The sequence below is a fragment of the Lycium ferocissimum genome, chromosome 10 (genome assembly GCF_029784015.1).
Source record: "Lycium ferocissimum isolate CSIRO_LF1 chromosome 10, AGI_CSIRO_Lferr_CH_V1, whole genome shotgun sequence".
Classification (NCBI taxonomy): Eukaryota; Viridiplantae; Streptophyta; class Magnoliopsida; order Solanales; family Solanaceae; genus Lycium; species Lycium ferocissimum.
Genome location: NC_081351.1, coordinates 33,353,391 through 33,380,740, shown reverse-complemented (window position 1 = coordinate 33,380,740; position 27,350 = coordinate 33,353,391). Strand labels below are relative to the sequence as shown.

The 27,350-nt window shown below is 32.8% G+C and overlaps 1 protein-coding gene across 1 annotated transcript; it reads left to right on the top strand.

Moving 5' to 3' along the window:
• The first annotated feature begins 19,508 nt into the window (after positions 1–19,508).
• On the top strand, positions 19,509–23,651 carry LOC132033499 (growth-regulating factor 1-like). The gene is made up of 4 exons (XM_059423482.1): positions 19,509–20,239; positions 20,878–21,099; positions 22,028–22,382; positions 22,694–23,651. Exons 1-4 carry the CDS (start codon positions 19,942–19,944, stop codon positions 23,505–23,507), a joined length of 1,689 nt encoding a protein of 562 aa, XP_059279465.1. The 5' UTR covers positions 19,509–19,941; the 3' UTR covers positions 23,508–23,651.
• Positions 23,652–27,350: the final 3,699 nt, after the last annotated feature.

The window sequence follows — 27,350 nt, the reverse complement described above, 5'->3', positions numbered from 1 at the left end:
TATATACCCTCCATTTGATTTTGGTATCAAAAGAGCCCTCGCCATCACTCAGGTGGACCACAAATTCCCCTCTCGTAAATGAACTGCCACAAATGCTGGCTGGGCAGTCCGGCGTGGAAAAAAATGCCGACATGGCTGTCCACCTAGGCAGTCCACGTGGCTAAAACTCTCTCATTTAAATCAATGTTTTCTTCTCCAAATTAGAACCCTAATTTCAGAAGTAGTTTTCTTCCCCTCTGAATTTCCATGTAGGTGTAATGTAAATAAAACTTGAAAATGAGGATATTTATAATACTCACATTAATGATCCTACAATGCTGGACTTAAAAGAAAGAAAAAGAAATTCTTATGTTAAAGGAAAGATGAAATGAATTAAATAAAGAAATTAAAAAAAGTATTTTGAGTAAATTTGAAAAAGATTAAAAAAATACTTATTTAATACACCTGATATCTTAATGATATCAGCACCATCATCTTCTTTCCCAAAATTTTCATCACTCCTTCATATTCATAGGAACTATAAAAAATCCTTAAATCACAAATTTGAAAATTGCGTAGTGAAAACTCACTTACAGTGATACTATTTGTTGTTGCTTCTTACTATTTTCAAAAGTATTATTACTAAGATTTCCAATCATCTTGTGGTTGTTCAAGATATAACTTGTAAGAATTTCTATAACATTGTTAACGCTATTAGCATCATCAGTTTTTTTTTTCTTTTCTGAAATTAAGGTTCTAATTTTTAGATGAAAGCATTGATTTAAAGATGAGAGGGGGTTTTAGCCACGTGAACTGACTAGGCATGTGAGCATTTTTTTTTCATGTTGGACCGCCCAATCAACATTCGCGGCAGTCCGTTAACGAGAGGGGTATTTTTGGTCCCTTGGAGTGATGAGAAGGGCTCTTTTGGTACCAAAAACAAACGGAGGGCATATGTGATCTATTTCGGATAATTCGAGGGTAATTTTGACCCTTTTCTGGAATTTATTTTACTGCAAATTACTTACTTTTACCCGTTCCTTGTATTTCCAAAGCACTCGTTTATCTCTGAACTTTGTTTTTTTAAATGTCTGAACTTAGGTTTTAACTATATATTGTCGAGGACGTGATAGAACTCAACCTTAGCTTGTCCATGGAGTGTACGTTAATTGATATTATTTCGATAAAAAATTACACCGAATTACATAGTAGTATAAAATTTCACTTATATATGTTTAAGCCCTTTCACTTTTTTTGTCTCTTTATTTCCTTATATATATATATATTTTGACTTTTTGCTTACGCCAGTGATTGCGATGCCGACAAACAATGTGGACGAAAATGAAGGGTCTTTCATGCACTTGAAGTTATAAACGAGACGAGAAAGACTGATGTTAACTTGGTTGTATTAAGACATATCATTTACATAGTACGACACACAATCTGCAATATTTTGAACTTAATAGGAAATTAACGGCTGCATGAGTCATGTATTGTGCATTATTGTTGGCGAGTTACATCAACTTTTCCTCCTCCATTATTGAACAACTCAGAGTCGGTATTATAAGCATTTGTTTGTTTGCATTATTAACTGGTTTCACATTTCACACACGGTAAAGGTTAAAAAATACCGTTAACGTATGGAAAATGGTACCATAAATATCTTTCATCCACCTATTGATCCAAAAATACCCCTCCGTCCGCCTATTTAGTCCAAAAATAGCCTCAACCTATTTTTTTTGTCTCAAAAATACCCCTCAAACTAACATCCTAATTTTAATGGTATTTTTTTCAATTTTAAAATGAGACGTGACTTGTTTTGATTGACCACATATATTATTTAATTTAAAAATTAATCCCCACCCATTTAATCTTACCCATTTTGTAACTTAAATCCACTTTTAACTAACATGATTTAGCAAGTTTGAAGCGAGTAGCAACAATCGATTAAAAATAATCCTAAAAAATGAAATCACAGGCAATCACTACAATACTGAAGTTGATTATTTCATCAAAGATAGTAACAATTAGTAATAAGATATTAACAATTGGTGTTAGTAAAGCTAACATGATCTAGCGAATTTGAAGCAATTAGCAGCTCTATCGAATAAATTTAAAATAAGCATTCTTAATCAGCTCAAACTAGAAAATCTAAAAACAAAAACAAAAATAAGTAGAATATTTCATCGAAATAACAATAAAAATAACACCAGCAATCGATTATCAATTTAACGAATAACTTTAACAAACAAATCTGAAGCATCAGTATTTGGAGCCAAATTGTCCCCAACCATTGAGTTTTTTCTCTGCTTTTTTAATGAATTCTTCTCCTCTTGCCATCCGATCCCCCATTGTTTTTGTTTTTCGGTGTGTTTTTTGTTTGCGTAGCTGAAGAGGATTCTGTAATGGAAAAAGAAGAAGAAAGAATCAAACTAAGGTGGTTGAGATGGTGTTGGTAGTTGATTTTTAAATTAAATGGGTAGTGATTAATTTTTAAGTTAAATAATATATGTGGCCAATTAAAATAAGTCATGTGGCATCTTAAAAGTGGAAAAATGTCATCAAAATTAGGGTGTTAGTTTCAGGGTATTCTTGAGCCAAAAAAATAATTTGCGGGTATTTTTGGACTAAATAAGTGAATGGAGGAATATTTTTGGATCAATGCGTGAATGAAGAGTATTTGTGAGCCATTTTTCATAAGTTAAAAGAATATTTTTGGACCCTTTCCGTTTCACATAAGAGCTAAAGGGTCTGTAAGGGAGACAGACGTGAAACACTCGAAAACTATCTACTTTTAGTACTAGGGGAAAGAGTAAATGACAAACAAGTTTTTACATGTCCCTCCAATAAAGATATATTTGGTTTGCTGGCACAACCTCTTACTCCGTACCTACTTGTTAATATTTGTAGTAAAGTTAAATAAATTGGTGTAAAAAGAAGCCTTAACATATCATGATTGAGGGGTGTGAGATTGATGGAGAAGCACAGTGTCAAATATGTCCTTAAAAAGTTAGGTCGATCTTGATGATGCCTCTATTCTGCTAACAAGAATAATCAATCTTAGAGCCTGATTGGATGAAACATTTTAAGCGAACATAAAACTATTTTAGAATGCAAACTAAATCAAACGGCCTAATTATTTTTGAGCCTTATTTGGACAAAGTGAATTTTTTGGTAAATGAAACACTAAAAAAAAAGGCGAAAACGAACATAAAGCAATTTATAAAGCCCAATCCAAACGGGCTCTTAATCTAAAACAGAGAAAATGACAAAAGCTAATCCCTTTATATTTGGTGGTTGTCTAAATTAATCCTATAAATTTACGCTTAAGCAACTCAACACAAATGGCTTTTATTATATTTAAAACACTCAACGGCATTTATTTTTTACGGAATTAGTTCGTGAGAAAAAATAAATGAGCCGCTTAAAATTGAAGAAACTATCAAGATGGTCGTCTTGTCTTCTCTAAATTCATTTTTCCAAATTCACACCTTAAGAAGAAAACCATACTTTTAATGTTTCGACATCAAAGTGTATTGCTGAAGGTTCGAAGTGTTGAGAATATAATTAAATGATTTTTCCGTCAAGCATATCTACCCTCATAATTTTTAGTATATTAGAGAGATCAAAAGTTTTATATTTTGGATAACATAAAGGAATAAACCCTGAGGCAAAAAAAAAAAAAAAAGAAGGGTCAATATTGCTCAAATAATATATTTAGAGGATCACTATAGTCCAACGATCATACATAAGTGACTATTTTTGTGATTTTTTCTCCAAAACATCATATGTCCAGCTTTTGCGGCCAAATTCATGTTCTTTAATTATCCAAACATATCTAATGAGACGCCCACAACCAAGGATTTACTTATATCATTGGGATGGGGCTCCTCTCCATTTCTCTTCTCTCCATTTTCCCTAAGTTCTTAATTGGATTGGAGACATGTGTTATGGTAAAAAACTAATGGTTGAGATTTAATTAATCAAATCAAAGTCCTAATCATGATTAGGATGATAAATATACCATATATTTGCTTCAATTTTTTTTGGAAATCCCATAACTTTAGCTACAGATTTTCATCCATATATATATATATATAAAATATTGTTCTCTCTTTTTCCAGCTTTGTTACGATTTTTTGTTTTGTTTTTGTTTTTGGAATAGTTCTTTTCTCTTTCTTTGAACAGATGGGATGGTTCTTTTGTTAAGATGGCCAATTAATCAATGTATTATATCAACAAATTAAAAAGAATAAAGAATAATATTTGTATAATAAAAGTAATTTGTAAAATTTTAAAATTTCAGTGGCCATTAATTGACTTATTGACTGGTCAATTGTTAAAAACAAAAAGGAAAAGAAATCCAAACAAATTAAAGAGAAAGGCAACACAACAAATAACTGAGTAAAGATTAAATTGACATATAAAAATTATTTGAAGTTCTGAAATTGTTAAAAGAAGAATTATCGAAAATTGCAAAAATTGATAAGGAAATATATATTTATTATCCTAACAATGATTAGGACTTTGATTTGGTTAATTAAATCTCAACCATTAATTTTTAACCATGACACATGTTTCCCATCCAAGTAAGAACTTGGGGAAAATGGAGAGAAGAGAAATGGAGAGGAGCCCCATCCTATATCATTGCATGCGTGAAAAAGGATATATCAGGCAAGCTGCATGCACTATCTTGAAAAATTATTTATCACGTATATAAGTTACTAGCTATGTTAGGCCCGTACTAGATCCGGACCCAAACTCAAAATATGAAAGTAGTAAAATTTTAATTAAAGAAGTATAATTTGTATCATATATTTTATCGTATAATTAATGTAATTCAGTGACACGTTCAATATTTACTGTTGATAAGTCTTCATTATTATTAAAGTTTCTCAGTCATCTAATCCGATAACTTTTAAACAAAAAATTACTTATGAGGAAGAAAATTTGGTAGAAGAATTATCAAATACCACATGAACATGAGCGACTCGACATTCTATGAAATAACATGATTCAAATAATGTAAAATAATTATAACTCGGTGAATATCATAAATTTTAAAAATTTGACATTTTTATGAATTGTGAGCATATGTTTTATATATTTAAGAATAGAAATATTTATTTTTGGTACTTATTAAGTTTTAATTTCGCTCACAATATTTCATGTAGCAAGGTTTTGTGTTAGTTAAATGTGGTTATTTAAGCTTAATTTTAGATGAAATTAAGCAAAAAAACTAAATTCATTGAAGGAACATCAAGAAGTAGTTTTAGTTCTTCATATACAGTTTAATCAAATTTTAATTTAACATTTTAAGCTGATCTAATTCAATTTAGCTTCAAAGTTTAGTCAAATTGATTCTCGAAAAACTAAAAGTGCCACACAAACTGAAATCAAGGCCAAGAGTGATTAGTAAGATCTAATAAAATGCTCTAGTTGGACACGAAAATTTAGCTCCAAAGTTGCTTAAAATTTGCCAAAATATATAATGGCAAATAATGTAAAGGGTATTTTAATAGTCGACTCGGTCCATATTAGCTTAGGCACACCCCTTAAGAAATCACTTACCCTTAGAAAGTGAGAACATTTCACTAAATCCCCTTAATTAAAGAGTGCCAATTTAATACGATTTTTTGTTTATGTAAAAATTCACTTATCTAAATTATGATAAATTTGATATATAAAACTATTAATACCTTCTTAATTACTATATAAAAAAAACATTTATATGGACTAAATATGAAAGCTAAAAGTATCACATAGTATGAACCGGAGGAAGTAAAGGACAAAAAAAGATTCACAAAAAATTACTCACTTTGTTTCAAAATGTTTGTCTGGTTTTGACTTGTTAAGAAGTTGGACTAAATATGAAACTAAGGAGCCGTTTGGACATGATCTCATCTCATGAGATGAAATCATGAGATGAAATCGTGAGATGAAATCATGTTTAGACATGCAATTTGGATTTCTTAAGTTGCATTTTTTTTTTTATAAACATAAAAACCCCACAAGTTGTGAAAACCATAAAAAATTTCCCAATTCTTATACAATCTTACCAAATGAGTAAATCATAGTTCATAATAAAATTAATACACTACTAGAAGGCCTTTCTAAAAAATACAACATCAATTGATCAAACTTTAGTTCAATAAAAAGGAAAATTTAACATGAATAGTAATGTAACTACTCTTTAATATAATCCTCCCACATGGTAAACATGATTGGTAAATATATTTTACCAACTTGCAGATTAATATTTAATACAAATGGTTGGTAAACATGATTGGTAAATATATCTACCAACTTATGAGTCTTTTTTTACAAAATATAAACGTATGGGTCAAATTTTAGATTTATATTTTTTGAAATTATGATTTCAAATCTCAAATCATGCCTTTTTGGATGATTTGCGATTTCATCTCATGAGATGAAATCAGAGATGAAATCGCATGTCCAAACGCCGATTCCATCTCGTGATTTCATCTCGCGAGATGAAATTGCATGTCCAAATGCCTATTAAAAGTATCATATAATATGAATAGGAGGAAGTAAGGGGCTAAAAGATTCACAAAGTTACTCACTCCTTTCCCAAATGTTTGTCTAGTTTTGACTCAGCAAGAAGTTAGACTAAATGTGAAATCTAAAAGTACTAATATGACCTGGAGGAAGTAAGGGGCAAAAAAGGATTCACAAGAAGTTACTTACTCCGTTTCAAAATGTTTGTCTGATTTTGACTTGGCAAGAAGTTTAGGAAAGTAGAGAAATTTTTGAATCTTGTGATCTTAAATTAAAGATGTGTAGAATATACCAAAATGCCTTTTAATCTTGTGGTCTTAAACATATCATGTGGAAAGTTGAAATTAAAAAGTTGCCGAAAAATAAGAAAAACATTCTTTATAAATGGTCTTAAAAAAAAAGGTAAGATAACCATTTCGAAACGGGGGAGTACAATTATATCACTATGCACTAATTATACGGTCCTTGAGTGAACAACTGAGAATAGGCTAATAAAAGTCAAAAGAGAAGCCAAATGTTGCAACATAAGAGGATCAAATCTCTTGTGAGAATGCTACACTGGGACTGAGACACGGCCCAGACTCCTACGGGAGGCAACAGTGGGGAATTTTCTGCAATGCCGTGTGGAGATAGAAGGCCACGGGTTGTGAACTTCTGTTCTCAAAAAAGAAGCAATGACGGTGTTTGGGGAATAAGCATCGGCTAACTTTGTGCCAGCAGCAGCGATAATACAAAGGATGTAAGCGTTATCCGGAATGATTGAGCGTAAAGCGTCTGTAGGTGGCTTTTTAAGTCCGCCGTCAAATTTCAGGGTTGAGTATACTAAAGTAATATACATGTATTGAACTTAAAGTTATATAAAACATAAATTGCAATTGTAGTCTTATCATTCCATAAATGCTTGTAAAATTGAAACACCCGCGCATCTGATAATCCTGTTTCGTTTACCAACAACAACAACATACTTAGTGTAATTCTACAAGTGAAGTCTGAAGAGGATAAGACATACGCAGACCTTACCTCTACCTTTATGGGATAGAGAGGTTATTTTCGATACTCTCTGCTCAAAAACAGTGAAATCAAAGCAATATTAAAAAGAAAATAACGAGAATAGAATAGCAAGAGTTCTGAAATGTTTACCGAGGACATGACCTTAGATAAGAGGTTATGGAGGACAAGTATTAGAGTAGAAGGTTAGTAGGAAGTTGAGCATTGTCCCACTTATCCTTCCATATTAGTAATCGTAGTACTACTCTTGTAGTTATTGCCCTCCAATTTCTGCTAGTATTTGTTGTTTCTTATTCTTTTATTATCGTATTACTTTGTGATTGTTACTGCTTTATCATGCTTTTATAGTATATTGTCACGGTTTATTTTTTTCATACTGCTTTGAATTGTTTGTCCTTATGCCAAGAGTCCATCAGAAAATGCCTCTCTACCCGCTAAGACAGAAGTAAGGTTTGCGTACACTCTACTCTCCCCAGGCCTTCTTTATGATATCTCACTGGATATGTTATTGTCTGTAATGTTTACCGATAACAAATATTATGGGCTACTTTTGGAGGTACATTAATCAGGAAGAAAATGTCAGTGGTCACAAAAAAAGAGTATAATATAATAATAATAATAATAATAATAATAATAATAATAATAAGTGAATTAACAAGGGTCCAGTGGAAGTTAAAGCAGACGTTAGAAGTGGCCAAAAATAAAGTAAGGGAAATGGGGACAGAATTTCGCTGTCGGCAAAGAGGAAGCGACCTTCTTCTTTATCTCCTCTATTCCCATCTTGCTCTCTCTGACCCAGCATTCTTATTAACATTATTGGCTCTTACACACACACAATACACTTACAATTGTTGGAGATTCACTATTCAATTTTTGGCAGACTAAAGTAGGAATTTTTTTTTTTATTAACACTATATATATATATTCAACGGTTCGTAAGAATAATTTACTTCTAAACTTAGTGAAGGAAATGGTGGAGAAAGTGTACGTACATATCTACACCGCCACGCATTAATATTTCTTGTACGTAGACGCATTAAAATACGTGCATGTACATTGAATATGCAATCATACAAATAGAGGTATGTACGTATGCAGTCCGCTTGATACTGCCTTCGTGTACGTGCAGATTAAATCTGCTTCAAAAATATGACGTCATTTTATAATATTGAAGTTCACGGATGTTCCGGATTAAAGTTTTAAAAATAAAAAAAATATTCTGCTAGGAAGTCTCCTCCTTCTAATGATTCTCACGTGACACTGTTAATAGGAAGATATGAAGGTTAAAGATTACGATAGAAGGTTAGTAGGCAACTTTTTTTTATTAGTAGTATTGTTTAGTAATCATGTAGTTTCTTATCTGTGTTACTATTCGTTGCTTCATTTGCTTTATATCTAGCTATTTTGTTGTCATATTTTTCTTGCAAACTTGCTTTGAAATCTTTTTTTTTTTTTTTTAAAGCCGAGGGTCTATCGGAACAACCTATCTATCCTTCAAAGTTACGGATAAGGTATATGTATATTCTATCCTCTCTCGATCTCACTTATAAAATTACACTAAGTATATTATTGTTGTATTGTAGTTACGTATCTTATGTGAATTCGAAATGGTCGAAGCCTTAAAATTGGATACCGATCATCGGGTACAAATGAGTAGAATAATATTTTGAATTTTAGTGTATAGTGTGGAAATTTGGAGTTTATGTTTGTTAGGGTCTCTTCTATCTTTTTGGTAATTGACAATAGGACCATGGGTAGGGGGTGGAGAGGTGGGACACACGTGGCAGGAGAGAGCACCGCAGCAGGGGTTTGGTTGACACGTCTACATCACTGCACAGTACGTACATCATTCTTTCTTCTTTTCCCAACGAGAGTATTTCAACTTCTTATCTATTTAGCTTGTATTGTGTTGGGATTCCAACATCTTACAGTTATCGTGATATTTTGATCTCCTTCCTTTGGTGTCAAAGTGTTAACCTATAGAATCAAACTAAATAGATAACTTTTGCGTTTCAATTCATATAATGCTGTTTGACTAGGTAAGGAATTTAAGAATGAAAAAAATATTTTTAAAATTTGTGATTTAAAACAGATAATATATACTTATGTGACTATAACCATTTCGTATATGATGATAGTGAATAACAAATACTGTACTTATCACGTATTACAGTGAAAATGTCTCATATACGAATTGTTTTGTAATGATAGGCTCCTCGACTCATATTCATTTGTGGGTCTGGAATCTGGATAGAGGGCCTTTATTTTTAGAGGTCATTATTAATGAGTAGACATTTCATGACTCTCGCAATAATAACTTAGCTTTAATCCAATTTTGGTATCACGCATGAATTTTAAAAGGAAGTTTATACTATGTATAAAAAGTTTATCATTCTTTTTAAATAAATCAATAACAAAATAGCATCGCGTAAAATGAAGTGGATGTGCTGATAAAACATTGCACATTTCATAAATGCTCCCTTACTTTTTCTTTAGGGTGTGTTCTGTATAAAATCTTTTCCGCAATTTTGTTTTTTTAAACATACGTGATTTTCTTACTTATGTTTTACTGTTTAATAAGTAAACATAAAAACTGTGTCAAGAGTTTTATATGTATATAATCTAGATAAAGAATATGAGGAGCACCGTGGAGGGGAGGGGGGTTGAGACGTGAGGGCTTGGGGTGGTAGTGCTGGGATGACACGGAAAAGACAATTAACATGAAATGTCACTTAATAAACATTTTCTTTTTCTATTATAACTAGTTAAATTATTTTTCTGATTTTTAATGAACTTAATTGTTAGAAAACATATTTCCAAAATATTTTAACCATCCAAATTAAAAACTTTTAGTGGTCGTCTCGTTGCTCGATAGAGTTATGCAGATATTAGTAATGCAGAAATTAATTATATAGAATTTAGTTATTCATGTATTACTTATTCTATCTTTTATTGTTGAAAGCGGATCTACCATTTCGGGTGGGGTTTCCCGGGATACCACTAACTGTTGACCCTGTAATTATGTTGAAAAAACTATTCAACGTCTAAGAACTAGCAATATATGCCCGTGCGATGCACGGGTTGAACATGTTTATTCACGTTAATTAGCTAGTCTTTAAGGTTTGTATTTTGTCAATAACTTTTAAAAACATTCTAACTGTTATTATATATAGCAATATATACAAAATGTATTTTATGTACCATCACACTTTAGTTATAATTTAAAAATGGAGTTTAAAAATTAAAAACATATGATGGAATTAAGTCTTTGAGATGGAAAGAGTCGGACTTTTTTCTCATTGTTATGACAATAAAAGTTGTTCGTCGATGTGAAAAAGAAAATTCGTAAGAATATGAGGGAAAATTAATATTTTGATTCTAGATTTTTCCTTTTAAATTCTTTAATATCTTATATGTATACCAACATGTTGATATCCATCTCAATTAACTAACTGTTTAGATCCAAACATAAGAACTATTGTTGCATATTAGCTTTTCTACTTATTATTAATTTTACCCTTCACACTAATTACTCATTTTCAAATTATTTCCAAGGCTATTAAGACTTACAATAATAAATATGAATATTGTGGTAAAATATATACTCCCTCCGTCCCATATTACTTGTCACTTTTCATTTTGCACGCCGCTTAAGAAATCATAAATAAAAGATATATTTTACTATCTTACCCCTATCTCTCTCCAACAAATATATTTTAATCAAAATTGACTATTTTCAAGAACATTTATTATTAAGGGTAAGATGAGAAAGATTTAATTAATTTTATCTTGGTTTTTGTAAATGAACAAGTAATGCGGCCAAGTAATATGGGACGGATAGGGTAAGATGGGAAAGATTTAATTAATTTTATCTTGGTTTTGTAAATGAACAAGTAATTTGGACATATATTTTTTAGTAATGTGGCCAAGTAATATGAGACGGAGGGAGTACTTTATTTATTAATTCTTAAAGAACGTGAAAAGTCAAAAGTTAACAAGTAAAAATGCACGACGGAAATAAATATGTGTCGCAGAATTAAAATTGAAGTGCATATGTGTATACATGAGAAGAGAATAAATATTCAGTACTATGTCATATGTCCATATGAAAAAAAAAAAGTAGTTTAGTAATGTCGCCAAGTAATATGGGACGGAGGGGGTACTTCATTTATTAATTCTTAAAGAACGTGAAAAGTCAAAAGTGAACAAGTAAAAGTGTACGGAGGAAATAAATGTGTCGGAGAATTAAAATTGAAGTGCATACGTGTATACATGAGAAGAGAATAAATATTCAGTAGCCAAGTAATATGGGACGGAGAGGGTAAGGTGGGAAAGATTTTATTAATTTTATATTGGTTTTATAAATGAACAAGTAATTTGGACATATATTTTTAGTAATGTAGCCCAGTAATATGGGACGGAGGGAGTACTTCGTTTATTATTTTTTTTTAAACGTGAAAAGTCAAAAGTGAACAAGTAAAAGTGTACAGAGGAAATAAATGTGTCGGAGAATTAAAATTGAAGTGCATATGTGTATACGTGAGAAGAGAATAAATATTCAGTATTATGACATATGTCCACGTGGGATAAAAAGATAGTTAATTAAAGTGTATAATTTATATAACTTTTGGTACAAATATTCATTGCTGTGTTAGTCCCTCTTAGACACTTATATATAATAGAAATTTTATGATAGGGACCCAATACCAAAGTCGATGGTTGGTTACACAGTATGGAAGATCCTTGATGAAGAGTTGCTCGTGTGTGACAAAACTTAGACCTAGATTTCAGCATAACTTATACATGTACTTCATCCATCACAATTTATGTGAGATAGTTTGACCAGGCATAGAGTTTAAGAAAGAATTAAGTTTTTTAAATTTATGATATAAAACAAGTCATAAGTATTTGTCTGGTCAAATCATTTCATTAAGGGAAAGTTTGAAATTCAATTATTTCTAAATATAGCATTGTATCATTCTTTTGAGAACATACTAAAAAGGAAAGTGTACAATATATACTGTGATAGAGGGAGTAGTAGTTAAACGAGATTGTAACCGGTAACCAAGCAACGTATTTGAATTGCTGACTTTTATACGTAGCAACTAAAGTATCAAATATAAATACTAATTATAATATTAATTTTCGTATGAATAATTCACTTCTTAATCGGCGACAAAAAAAAAAAGGTCAAACCCATCGATAGATACCTGTGATCGCCCGGTTCTTTCATTTGAACACCTCAACTATACCATGTTTCATTTAGACACCTGAGGTAGGGTCCGACTGTGTCATTTAGGCATTTTTCATTGAATCAGCCAAATTTGCAAAGTGTGTGCAATACACTCGCTGCTGATGTGGCAAATGATGAATACAATGAGGACATGTGTCTTTTTTAATTAAAAAAAAAACTATTTTAAAATATTTAATAACAAATTAAATGTAATACTCTAAAAACAAATTGTTTTACACCCAATCAGAAAAGATACATTATTATTAACAAGAAGAAAAAGAAAAAAAGGACACATTGAAAACTCTGAAATGAATAGTTGTTCTTGGTGTTCTTCACCATCTTCATGTTGTTCTTGTTACAACCAAGATTTTAACCCAAATTTTCAAGAGAAACTCTTCAAAATTTGTTATAACTTCAGCTAAAAACTCCTCACAAAGACCCAAAGACAATCTAACACTAATTTTTTAAAATTTTCGTCAAATCAATTAACCTATTTTAAACCTTAAAGCTTTCCAAAGACACCATTAATGAAAAGTTTTTTTTTTTTTTTTTTTTGTACAATCTTTTTAGGAATTTTATTTTTCTTTTGTTTATTAAATAGATTTATTCAAAGAAAAATCATCTTTCGTGTACTGTAAATGCTTAGAGAGAGAGAGAGTGGTGGCGGTCTTGATTTTTTCCGGTGAATAAAATAGCATCGGGGGAAGGTTTGTTAAATGGAGAAGAAAGAGAAAAAAAAATAAAGAAGAAGAAGGAAACAAAAAGAATTAAAAAAAAAACTGTTTTTTGGGCTCTTCACGGCAGTGGCGGAGCGACACATATGCGAAGGTTCATCCGAACCACTTCTATGAAAAAAAAATCTTTTTTACAAGGTTAAAATTATTTTTTATGTATATATAGTAGATGTTGAACCCCTTTAGACTTCTTCGTATGTTTACTTTTTTATATTTTAAACCCTTCAATGAATTCGATTTCACATCGCTTCACTGCTTCACCGCCGCTTTAGCGTGAAAATAACGTAAGCTTTCATGTTAGTGAAAAGTGTCTTAATAAAGACAATCGTACCCAACTTTAGGTGTCTAAATGAAACCAAATTTAATTAAGGCGTTCAAGCGAAAGAATCAGATGACTATAAATGTCTATTATAAGTTTGAATTAAAAAAAAAAAAAAAAGCACCCCTTAGTTTCGACACATAATTTTGACGTTGAATTTAATTTGGAATCCCCTTTTTGGAGTTTTGTCCTGCTTTTGAATAGCTCGAGTTGTCTTCTCGGTAGAGCTGTCCTACGCCTACCTAAAGGTTTTATAGCCTTCCAAAAAAGTCGCACCCGTTGCCTACTCACGCGCGTCCGTACTTCACTATCATCATTTTTGTTTCACGCGCTTCAGTTACGCAACACGGAGAATCCAAATGCCACGCGAGATGCACGTGACTCGACCTTACGTTCTTTATTTTTTGTAATTTCTTAATTACTTGGTGGACCTAAGAAACAGTATTCGTAAGGCACTGCAATTATTTAAATAATCTTTGATTATTTGTGGTCAGGGAGGACTGCCAAATAAAATATAGAATTTTAAAATCGGAAAAAAGTGATGGAGGAATGACGTTTGCGACCTTTTTCTTTTGAAATTCTTTAATTTCTATCCATTTGACTCGTCTTGAAAAGATTGAAACAAAGTTAGGACCTTAGGAGTACTTGACTTTGTAAAACAAAACCATACAAAATAATGTTTAAGATGTAAAAACAGGCACTAACAGCCACCTTGAATTTCATTTTTCAAAATTTATATACTTTTAATTTTTTCTGATAGTAAACATAAATTAAGATGACAATCAATGTATTATTCAATTGTTTGTGATGAAGTTAATCATAGAAAAGAAGGCTTTGCGCATTATTGATTTGGATGGTCTCCTCATGATTAATATAGAAATTGAAAAGGATAATAACCATTCTCGCAATACTGATCTCAAAATATATTAAACACGCAAAAGCGTAAAGCTTGAAGACCTTCTTTTCCGTATTTCAAATTGTTGATTAATTACATATCACTGGTGGAATTGTTTTTTTCTTCGAGAAATCAATATTTTTTGTATAAATTGTTGAATAAATAAGAATTTAATTTTAAAAAGTGGATTTAATAGTATACTATTCTATTTGAATGAGTGCTAGTTCGTTTTAAAGATTTATTATACATGGGACCCTACTTTTAACGACAATCAAACTTAAACCCTCAATTTTATTAACGCATCATCAACTTACCAACATTTCATCAATATGTCTTCAAATTTCATGGGGCTACATAAAAGTATTTTTTGGACTATATGTTATTCAAGATATGGTATACAAGTCCAAAAAATTTATGGGCACCTTCCAGTACTTTTTTAATTAGTATTTGTCCCAACTCCCAGGTACAATGTATATGCAACCCAAAATTTATAAGGCTTGATAACATCTCCTTCTCTAAGTCTTTTATGTTAATCCATTGTGTCTCTTTCAAATTTATAGAAGAAAAAATTGAATTAAAGCTTCAGACTTGAGAAGTGATAAATTGTTGATTTATTGTATTGTACTTATTGTACATGTTTGAGATATGTATGTATTAAACCATTAGTACTGCAACCAGCAAGTGGTCTTCCAAGTACGCAGTGCCTATTCATCCTTTAATTTCTGGTTAAAAAATTATCCGTAACCGATAGATTTCTCGTGCTTAACTATGGTTAATAGATACATATATTTACCTCATGAAATCACTTGATAAACGATATAGTTTGATGTAAATATCTAGAGTGGAATTTTTTTTACCCATAATTTCCTCCGTTCTTGGAGATCAAAAATTCCTCATAGTTTATTTTTAAAAAATCAAGCATGTAATTTTACACATGCATGTATACGCTTGCCATTCTTATAGAGAGTTGTATGAATTGTTTCATCTAAAAATTAAACTGGAAATGCTGAAACATGTTTATTTACTTGATCATACTTTTTAACAAAATAGCCCAGCTGTACTCAAATATTATAACAATAATCCATATTCTTTCGATTATTTTATTTTCTTCTGTCTTTCTACATAAATGCATGATATAATGTAGAAAAGATCTCCGCCTATCTTTTTTGACAATGAGGAAGCAAATAAGTGATGCATCATAACTACTATTGAATATCAACCACATATATCGAATGGTAAAATATTTTAGTTTCATAGGTAAATCTAGGTTCATTGTAGCTAGGATCTTGTTTTGCTAGCTAGCAAAGAATATTTCTTAACAAAATTCGTTAGAGGGACCACTATTTGATAGAGAATGTGAGAATGTGATAGTCATTTGGTCAATCTTGCAATTTACATGAAAATCTCATACTATATTCAACAATCTGATTTAGTTGAACCAACTATAAAATAAATATATCATAAATGTAACCTAAACCCTGAACATCTTTTACCATGTGGATCGAACATTTTGACAAGTTGGACACCCAACTTGAAGTAGGAAATGAGCATATAACATACTTATATAATTTTTGGGTTTTTTGCCTTTTTCTTCTTCTTGGGCTTTGGAGGGTAAGCAGGGTTTGTTGTTGTTTAGGCACAAGGGCGGAGTTGGGTATTATGTATTAATTCACTGTAGTAAATTTTACTTAGATTCTACATTTATATTAAAAGATTATTAAATTATATACTGTAATATTAATAGCGAACCCAATAATTAAACGAGGTATAGCTTTGATTGCAAGTTCAGAACCCATAAACAACGAATCCCGATTTCGTATTTTGGGGCTGGAGAGGAAAAAAGATACATAAGGAAAGGAGAGAAGGGTGCATAATGGTGTCTAGGGATGTCATGTGCTTTGGGAGTTTTAATTATAAATTATTCTAGTAATTTAAGATTATTAGACTTAGCTTGGTATATTATAATCCAAGATGCTTTCATACAAATTGTAGGATGATATAGAAATATACATCTAATATTAAAATGTTCGCAACTAGCCTAAAGCAATTAGTTTATTCTACTACAATGTCCTCTAGATTGAGAAATCATCACGTTACAACTTTCATTCTTTGACCAACAAAGCCTAAAGTATAACTCAAAGACAAAACTAGCTAACATGTAGATTAAAAGGCAAAAAAGTCTAAAGAAATGTAGTAAAAATGCTTAAGTCCTCACCAAATAAAAATAAGAAAAGATTATAGGAAAAACTAGAAGTAATTGATAGTTTAAGAACCAAAATTGTAATTTTCTCAAAATTTAGTCCAATATAATTAAGAGTTTATATAAGTTATTTACATTGTTCGTGTAAAATTTTTTTTTATATTATCAGGACAACCAAATGATATTTACAAGTAAACCTCCTTAAAATATGTGATTTGAAGTATTGAAAATAAAATATGTTACCCGCTACAACATATAGCCGTGTAAAAATTTCTTATACCGACGATATATATAATTTAAATTCTAAAATTACACATAAGTGAAGATCAAAGGGCAACTATATATTCTCAAACTAAACGCTAGATGTACATGGGGAGTTTATAAAGGAAAACACACTTAAACTATGATGAAATAGTCAATTACACATCTAAACTATGCGTGCGTTTGCGCATTTTAACCTTTTTTTTTTATCAGGTAATTAATTAGTGAGAGGGGTATGTAAATAGTACGTTTAAGGGAATCATAGGACCCCTACATAATTTATGAATGTAGTTAAAAATGTCACCATAGTTTAAATATGTTTCAATGCTTACCCATTTTATAAACAACAAAGGGGGCAAATTGAAAGTGAATTAAGCTACTCATTCAATATATATATTTGGTAAGGCTTTAAAACAGTACAATTCACTAAACGACATTCATAACACAGTTGCAATAAATTCCTACGTAAACCTTTTTCCAGCAAGTAGGTGCTTGATTAATTGTTCCAAGTATGAAAAAGATGGTCCAGATGGTACATTTCTTAAATTACAAATGAACAAAAGAATAGACAATGTGTATTAAGACTATGTTACTCTTCTTCAACACGACGCTCTTGTAATTGACGGTTATTTATTAACATTACCTACAAAGGAGGAACATTTATTACCATAAGGAATAATCTTTTTTTCTTTCAAAATGCATTGTTATATGTGGCAGTGAGTTGATTGTGGTAGCAGTTTGTATTCTTTTTCTTCTTAAAGATCATAGTTTTAGAGATGGCAAAAAAAACAAATGTGAAGAGTCAAAACAGAAAATAGGAAGAAGAAAAGAGAAGAGCATCTTTCTTTAATTTCAAAATTACATTTTGTTTTTACTAGTAAGACAATGCCGTTTCTAAAAAAATTGATTGACAACAAAAATTTTCTTTCCCAATAACTTTAGCATATAGTGAGAGGGCACGCGTGGGGTGTAGGTGCGTAGGAAAGAAAGAAATGAGAGGGGTTGAGAGTAGGACAAAGTAAAGTAAATATATGCATATATAGAGATTTATTGTATAGATATATATAGTGATGTCGTCACGTGGTAGTGCATCTTTTGTTCATGCAGTCCACCACCCCAATGGCTTCGCTTTCTATACTTAAAATAGATTTTGTATTATAGAAAGAGAAATAGAGTACCACACTTTGAAACCACCAGCGGACTTTGCAAGGAACCCACCCCAACCAAAGACTTACAAAAATAATTAGTATTTCGTATTTATATTATATTAAATATTTAATTAAAAATTAAAACATAAAATGCGAATACATTTCACTTACACTTTAAACGTAACCCTCAAGGATTGACTGGGGTTGGTTGGGTGAGTGGTTTCCTAAATAGGATACCCGAAATTGATTCTCCTCACCGAGCAACCTTCTCAATCAAAGGTCGTCGCGACCAGCCTGCTTTGCGCGTTTACACTCCCGCGTGATTTGTGAGTTATTGCGACAAATGAGTTGATAACCCGCAAGTCTTTCGTAGAGTAGCGCCACGATTTCCTGGCCGAAAAAAAAAAAAAACTTTAAATGCCAACCAAATTTTTGTGACTTCTATTTTTTTGGTTGAAAAAACTAAGTGCCACGACATTAAAAAGTGTCTGGATATATTATTTTTCGGTTTGAGTAACTTGGTGAGTGAAATGGTAAGAAATGAGTGATTTTCTTTGATATAAAAAATGTTTTTGTGTACCAATTATTCACATACCCGGAGTTGCTTTCATTAAATAAAAAAGAAGAAAAAAGAAAAAAGAAAAAAGAAAGAGCTCTTTCCTGCCTTAGGCCACTTCCCCTAGAAATATCTTGACAAGTCATATGCCCAAAACCAGTCTAACCAGTATAAGTGTAGATGAATCATTTTACAACCCTACGAATAAAGTGAGTACAGTATATGATTATTATCATCAAGAATATGGTGAAATAAATTAGATTTTTTTAACCTTTAATTAGAGGTTACAAATTAAAATTTAGGCTGCTATTTGTGTTAAGATGATATTCCGCTTAAATAAGCCAATATACGGCGAGACCTATAAGTCACAATTTCAAGTCGTGGGAGCAGCCACTAATGTTTGTACTAGAATAGACTGTCTACATCACACCCTTAAGGTGCGGTCCTTCCCGAATCCGGCTAACGCGAGATGCTTCGTGTATCGAGTTAACTTTTTTTTTAAAATCTAAATAAGTGAATCAGTAAATTTCAAATAGCAAATGATTAAAAATTGGAAAACAAGAAAGAAGCAATGTCATTACTCTTTCTTTTCCTCCCCTCTTTAGGCGGTTTTATGTCCAAGATATAAACGGTATTTAGGCACTTCTCCTACAGGTATTTTTCTTCTGTCTTTGCCTTTACCTTTGCCCTTACCCTTATCTCTCTCTCTCTCCAATTATGTTTTCCTTTCACAAAAACATTAACTCCTAAACTAGAAAACCAGTGGATATTTCTTTTTTGAGGTCTGCTTAACTACACATATAGCTCATCCTATATAGCTCCCCTATTCTGCTATACAAATTCCCAACACTTGCCACAACTCCCCAAAAAACACACTAACATATTTTAAAATTAAAACAAAAACACAAAAAAAAAAAAAAAAAAAAAGAACACCAACTCTTTTAAAAGATGACCCTTTGTCCTCCAACAACAACAAATCAAGTTCCCTCTGCTGTTTCTTGAGTTTCTTTCTATCAAGTGACACCCCACAAACACTCCATTTTTTCCTCACATTTGTGTAACTATTAGTTTGGTTTATCTTGTTGTTGGATGGATTTTGGTGTCATGGATAGTGGTGGTGGGGTGAATATTTGTTCAGACAATACTAGTTATATGTTTGTTGAGACAAAGCAAAAGTTGTACGGATCTAGTGGATTTCACAAACATGAAAGGTCTGAAGATGAATGGAACAAGGACACTAAATTACCTAGAACAACTAGTCCTAATTTGCTCATGAGATCTAATGACAGCCACCAAATGCTTAGCTTTTCTACACCAAATTCTCAGAATGTGACAATGCCTTATTATTATCAACACCCTTCAAATGCTTTTGGTAGGAACTCTGCAGGTACAACACTAAATTGTTTTACTTGAAGAAAAGATAATAAAGGTCCCAACATTGTTTTTGTTTGTGGGGTTGAAAGTGATGTGTCTATGACTAAGTTTCTTGTTTTGGAATCAAGATTAGTTTTTGGGTGCTGGAATTATTCTATGTTTATCTTTATCTGCTTGTTGGTGTTGTATAAACTGCTGGATTTTAAGTAGCAATGCATAGTTTTTTGTTTCCAAGCAGAGTTAAGGGAGTCTTTTTATGTAAGCATGTGCTACTGTTCTTTTTTTCTCCATTTTTTCATTTTGTTGCCACCCACCAATTGAAAAGAGAAAAAAGATGGCATCTTTTTGTTTCTTGGTTCCTATCTTTACCATTTCTGGTAATAAGTTTGTGGCAATGTTGATTTTTTCAAAGGCATAATCAGATGTAAGGCCTTAAAGAGTCAGGGATATTTCCTTCTTTCATTGATGTGTTTCCTTGGTATTGCAAATGTTGTGTACCCCCCTTAAATGTTCTTAGGTATCCTGTCATGCATCTTTCAACAGACTATTTTTCTTCTTTCACATTTGTTGAGCAGACAAGATTGAAATATTGAAATACTTTATTCTTTTAACCAATTTTTAGCCTTAAAGTTGTGATCTTTTCTTGCTCAGGTTGTGGCAGTGGAGCTTTGAATGCTGGAAATATGCATGGGCTAATAGCAGGGGTAAAAGGGCCATTTACTCCATCACAATGGATGGAGTTGGAACACCAGGCCTTGATCTACAAGTACATAGTTGCAAATGTACCAATACCTTCTTATCTCCTTAACCCCATCAGAAAAGCTCTTGAATCTGCTGGCTTCTCAACTTTTGCTGGCCTTAGACCCAATGTTTGTAAGTCTTTGTTTTTACTTCTTACCATCTTGCTGTATAAATTTTAAAAAATAATTAGGATGCAAGTTTTCCCTATTTGTACCTGAAATGTGAGATCTACGCAAAAAATTGAAGAGATGTACCTAAATTTGGTAAATCTATGGCTCAGGAAGTATACCAAGTGATCATACCTACCATTGTCATTGTGTCTTGTTCCTTATTGTGAAGTGATGGAATAAAAGTATTGTTCATATATATGCTGCCCCTTGAGGAAATTTTCTGCCTATTTGCAGGAAATTAAGTGGTGTTTTTCCTTTTCATTTTGGTTCAAAATAAGTGGTGTTTTACGTAATTAAGAAGGTATTAATTGTTTTCTTCCAAATTTACCCCTATTTAGATAAGTGAGTTATATGTAACCAGGAAACTATATTGAATAGGTACTATCTAATTAAGGGTAAGTTAGTAAAAACACTTCTTACTTTGTATGAGTGAGTAAATTGCTTACGGATGTTTTAAGCTAAAAACACCACTTAAATGTGGACCAGAGGGAGTAACACTTGGAGAGCTTAATTGTTTTTTGGTATATTTGAGTATATCTCTTTTAGAGTAGTGTCCTTTGATTCTTGCTACTATATGTTGTTTCTTGTACTTCGACTATCTTATTTATCTCTTCTTTTTCTCAGACTGCTTTATCCGGGTTTTTTCGCTTTCGTTAGTTGCATTTTCATATTGCTTTGAGCTATTTGTAATTATCTGACCTTTTCTCGTCATGTTTTCTCTTGAGCCGAGGGTCTTTCGGAAACAGCCTCCCTATCTTCCGAGATAGGGATAAGGTTTGCATACACTTTACCCTCCCAGACCCCACATTGTGGAATTTCACTGGGTATGTTGTTTTTGTATCTCTTTTAGAGTAGTAGATGATCTGTGTTGTGGTATTATCTTTTGGCAGTGGGATGGGGTGGTTTCCATCTAGGATTCTCCCACAGCAATGATCCCGAACCAGGAAGGTGTAGGAGAACAGATGGGAAGAAATGGCGGTGCTCAAGAGATGCAGTTGCCGATCAAAAGTACTGTGAGCGACACATGAACAGAGGCCGCCATCGTTCAAGAAAGCCTGTGGAAGGACAAACTGCCAATTCCGCCTCTGGTGCTACTACTTCCGCCAAGCCGATGTCTTCCTCAGCATCAGCAGCTTTGACTTCCGGAAGCGCTGCTGCATCCAACAGTCTCTCACATCACAACCAACTCTGCAACTTGCAGCCTGCTGCAACTAATCCCTCCACGACATCCACTTATCTAGAGAGGTACATTACAAGAGTCTGTCAAAGCTCAAGCTGTCATGTGTATCATTTTCTGATTATCAAGATGAATTTAACACCAAACTGTAGTTTTATAATATACATTAGTGTATAGGGTTTGTATATTTTGGCTAGTGACAATAATTAATTTTGGCCGACTGAAACCACCCCCTTCTTTTTTTTGGGTCTAAATGCTAGTAAGATTTATTGATTTTTAGAGCCAAGAAAGAGTATGAGTTTGTTTTTTCGATGCTTTATTTATGACTGTACTGTTCTTTCAAGAAATTTCATTATCTAATTCCAATCTTCACTGGCAGGAGTTATACGGCTAAGGGAAATTTTGGTGAAAGGTACTCGGATACAAAAGGCCCTATTATTGTTTCACCAAGTGTAAAAGAGAGTCAATATTCAATTCAGAAGGAGCAGAATCTTTATGGAGTAACCTCCAGTTTCGGATTAGTTTGTGCTGACTCTTTGATCAATCCACTGAATAAAAGCTCTTCAATAGTGAACTGCCGTAGCTATGGCAATTCAGATGGTATAAGTGATCAAGAAAAAAATAAATCACAGCATCATCCACTCCGACAGTTCATGGATGATTGGCCTAAAAACCAATCTAATCAATCCAATGTTTCATGGCCCGGCATTGATTTGCAGTCAGATCCTACTCAGCTCTCCATTTCTATCCCTGTAGTCAACACTTCAGACTTCATGTCTTCCACTTCCTCTCCTACAAATGACAAACTCACGGCCTCACCACACGGGCCCACACGTGAGCACGAAGCAACTCAAATGGGACTAGGCATTGGTACCAGAAGTTGGATTCCTATAAGTTGGGAATCTTCAATGGGTGGACCCCTTGGGGAGGTCTTGCATAGCAGCAGCTCGGGTGATTGCAAGAACAAGTCATCAGCTCTTAATCTCATGACTTACGGTTGGGATAGGAGCCCGACCGGGGTGGGGTCATCACCAACCGGGGTCTTACAAAAGAACTCGTTCGGTTCCCTTTCCAACAGCAGTGCTGGAAGTAGTCCTAGAGCAGAAAACAGTAAGACAACGAACGAAGGCTCCAGTCTTTGTAATGGCCTTCTTGGAACAACTCTTATGAATCCAACCCTGCCTGCCATGTAATATGTATTAAACTAGGATATGCTATTTTGTGTAATTCTACAAGTGAGCTCCTTCCCTTTTTCCCCCTTATGCTCGCACCCCCTTGCCAAATCTAAGTGTACTGAAGATATTAAATGACTAAGTATGCCTGTTAAGATTTGTTCATTTGTTTACTTGTGTAATATTTTCAGCCTTTTAGGCATGTGTCCAGTGCTCAATTTTCAGTTCTATAAATCAACACAAGTGGCTAATGATTTTCAAGAAATTGGCTTTTATCAACATGTGCAATTGTCTGGCTGATCAAGTTTTGTCAATCAACCAAAGCATTTTTTTTTCTTACAAGTTGGTAGGAAGCATGTTGGTCGGTGAATTGTTGCAATTGATAAGGTATCCAGCTTCATGTTGGGCTTTTAAGGGATCTTCCTTTATTTTTAATTTTCACTTTTCCTTAGCTTGAGTTTTCTTTTGCCTATTACAAACAAATGAAGATGTCCATTTGGTTGAGACAGAATCTAGAGTATTTATTTCATGGATGATACATCAGTTTCAATCACTTTCTGTTGGACCAACTTATACTTATTCCAGCCTGGTTTAAATAATTTTTCTTTACGTTTGAGCTTCTTTTTCTTGCTTTTGGTACTTTGTGGCCCATGGTACGGCCTCCAAATTGAATTTCGAGTGGGTTGCCTCCATGAATTATTATTAGTGCATTTGAAGTTTCATGCCTTTTTGATGATAGCCAAGAAATGTTTCCAAAAAGATTGGCATTCGGAATAGTGTAGATATTTTTAGGTTAGATTCTATTATTCTGTCATTTCTCCTCTTTTTCAAGAGCTCAGTAAGATAAGGAAATAAAAAATGAATCTCCTTGTTAGCTAAGATTTGAAATTTGTGGGTTCTAACTTTTTAATCTTTTAATGCTTTTGTTCTACATTAATTACTAGAACACAACGAAAGTCTCAAGGCAAACAAAGATTTGGCCCAAAGTTACTAGTTCGGCCATACCTACAAGGTATACACTAGCTGAGAGTTCAGTTATCCCAATGTCCATTTCTTTGTAATTGGGTCAAAGCTCATGTTTATTCCAATTTTTGGTTTACCCGATATTGCCCCATTTGCGTGGGTGTTAGTTGCTACATCCGTTAGGAATTAAATTAGACCATCTTATATCGTCTAGAACAATGCTCACTATATGAGCTAGCTTTTAGAATTAAGTACCAATATCCATTTCTTTATCAAGCTAGCACCAATAGAGTTGTCAACCGCTAAGCGTTAGCAGTCTATACTTCATTTGTTTGTTACATATTTACTTTTTATTATTGTGTACTATAGTTATTGTTTGATCTGCATTATTACTACGGAAAAGGCTCAAATATGCCATCGAATTATCAGAAATGGCTCATTTATGCCACTCGTCAATAATTTGGCTCAGTTATGCCATCGAACTATCAGAAATGGCTCATCCATACCATTTTTCTATAAAGTCGGTTTTACAATACCGGATATGACACTTGGTCACCAATTAGAGGTCCACGTCGTTTAATGAAACCAACACAAATTAAATCCTAAATTAAACTAAAACCCGACCCACAATTTTGTGCTGGTTTAATTAAACAGCATGGACCTCTAATTGAAGGCCAAGTGTCATATCTGACATTTTAAAACCTGCGTTAATGAAAAATGGCATTGATGAGCCATTTCTAATTGAAGGCCAAGTGTCATAGTCGGTGGCATCTCGATAGTGGCATAAATGAGCCATAAGAGCCAAACTATTGTTATTGATTAAGTAGGAGATAAATTTATCGGGGTTGTCTTTCCGACCAATGACATATTTTATAGATAAATTTTTCCGTTATTACTATTGTTATTGCTATTAAGTAGGAGTAATATTTAACTTTATCAGGGTTGTCTTTCCCTCTCTGACAAGAACAGCTTTATCATAGAAATTCTGTACCAAACAAGTATCCTATTATAGATAAATAATATAGGAATTCTCAGGGCATTTCTACAATTTACTGGGCTTAAAACCGTGCCTCAGATCCAAGTCACTTAAACTCATATAACATGAATCCTATGCATCCAAAAACTATTTCTCGTACTTGACAGTTGACACCGGCTATGCTCTGCTAGTGACAAGGACAAAGTCCCAACTGGGAGCCCAACACTTTTGTAACCCAAAATTTTTTTTTGGAACTAAACTAACCCATTAAAAAAACAAAAACAAAAAAAGAACAAAACTACGTTTCACGCACAGATTCTATGCGTGAAAGGGCCAAAGTGTACATTTATATTTTGGCCCTTTCACGCACAGAATGTGTGCGTGAAACCCTTCCCTAAAAACCCCCGACCCACCACATGCATTCTCTTCTCTTTCATTTCCTCCATCTTCGCCCTTTCAACACACTTTTGCACTTCCAAAAACATGTCTCAAAGTTTTGAAACTTCAATGTTTGCTATACAATCCGATATTTGCAAATGCAGTTATTACTGTAAACTAAAAACATCAAAGACCCAAGATAATCCGGGTCGCCATTTTTTGCGTTGTAAAGTACCCGAAGTAAGTGTTTTTACATTTTTTTTTTTAGTGTTTTTTTTTCTTCACATTATCCATATATTTTACTTTAAAAAACTGATTTTTTCTTATAATGTTTATAGGATATAGGCGGTTGCAAATACTTTTGGTGGTAAGATAGCATTCACGTGGATAAAACGGTGGCGGCCAAGTTTAAAAATTCAGTTTTGGATAGAGATACCGCGACTTCACGTATCTCTAGAGATACCGCTAAGTTGGACTCGGAATTTAAACTTGTGGAAGCTGAAGAAAAAATTGAAGGTTTGGAGGTGTTGCTCACCGATTCCCAAAAAAAAATGAAATTTGCTGAAGGCTAAACTTAGAGAGGCTCAACAAGAGAAAATAACTTTGAAAGAAAAACTTAAATTGTGGAAGATTATTTGTGCTATCTTGTTGTTGTTCATTATTTATATGTATTTTCTTTATTAAGTTTAATATTTCTCTGGATTATGTTTTTTTACTAGTTGTACATTTTCCCCTATAATGTAATTCGCACCCTTTAAGTACTAATTTATTTGTGTTTATTTGCGAAATTGTCAATTAATAATAGACTTTAACAATAAACATTGTAGAATTAAAAACATGCCAAACTAATTCAAATTTATGACTTCATCATAAAATAAAAATACAAATTAACAAATTTTTAGTCCTAACTTAAATGACCCATAATCTAAGACAAAGGAGCCTAAATAGACCCTAATCCCTAAATAGACCCTAATCCTCATCAGAATAGAAGTCGTCAATATCGTCCTAAGAACGATATTGGCGGTCTCTTAACACACATCTTTTTTCAGGAGATGTTAGTTCTCTACTTATTGATGATCTTGTTCTTCGACCAACTTTAGCATGTAAAATCTATAACGTCTTGCCAGCATTTTGTTGTTTTCTTTTCTAATCCTTTGTACGGCCATCTCGCAAGTTGCTGGACCTACTCGAGGCATGGTTAGTGAGTACCTTGTTGGGATTGAAGCGTTGAGATTTTTTAAGTCACGAACAAGACATTCTGATTCGGCAATCCGATGTGACCATTCTCGGCGTAAACCGCAACAATATTCTCGCGGATCTGAATATTTCACATCGGCAGTAAATCATCATTACGCTCTACAAGAAGGTGCGGATTTAGCTCGTCTAGTTTGAAATCACTGGTATCACTCGAAAAACTGCTATGATTTGAACTCTCATCATCATTGCTATTTGGTTCTTTTGGAAGGAGTAAAGACCAAGCTGAGTTTCTACTACTCAATATTGAATATGGTGTAGTCTAATAACAAAAGAAAGGGCTACTTATATAG

Excerpts from the sequence above, each read along its gene's own strand:
- LOC132033499 (XM_059423482.1), top strand. The coding sequence starts at position 19,942 with ATGGATTTTGGTGTCATGGATAGTGGTGGTGGGGTGAATATTTGTTCA. Across the intron at positions 20,240-20,877 it reads TTTTGGTAGGAACTCTGCAG|GTTGTGGCAGTGGAGCTTTG; the intron begins GTACAACACTAA and ends TTTCTTGCTCAG. Across the intron at positions 22,383-22,693 it reads ACATCCACTTATCTAGAGAG|GAGTTATACGGCTAAGGGAA; the intron begins GTACATTACAAG and ends CTTCACTGGCAG.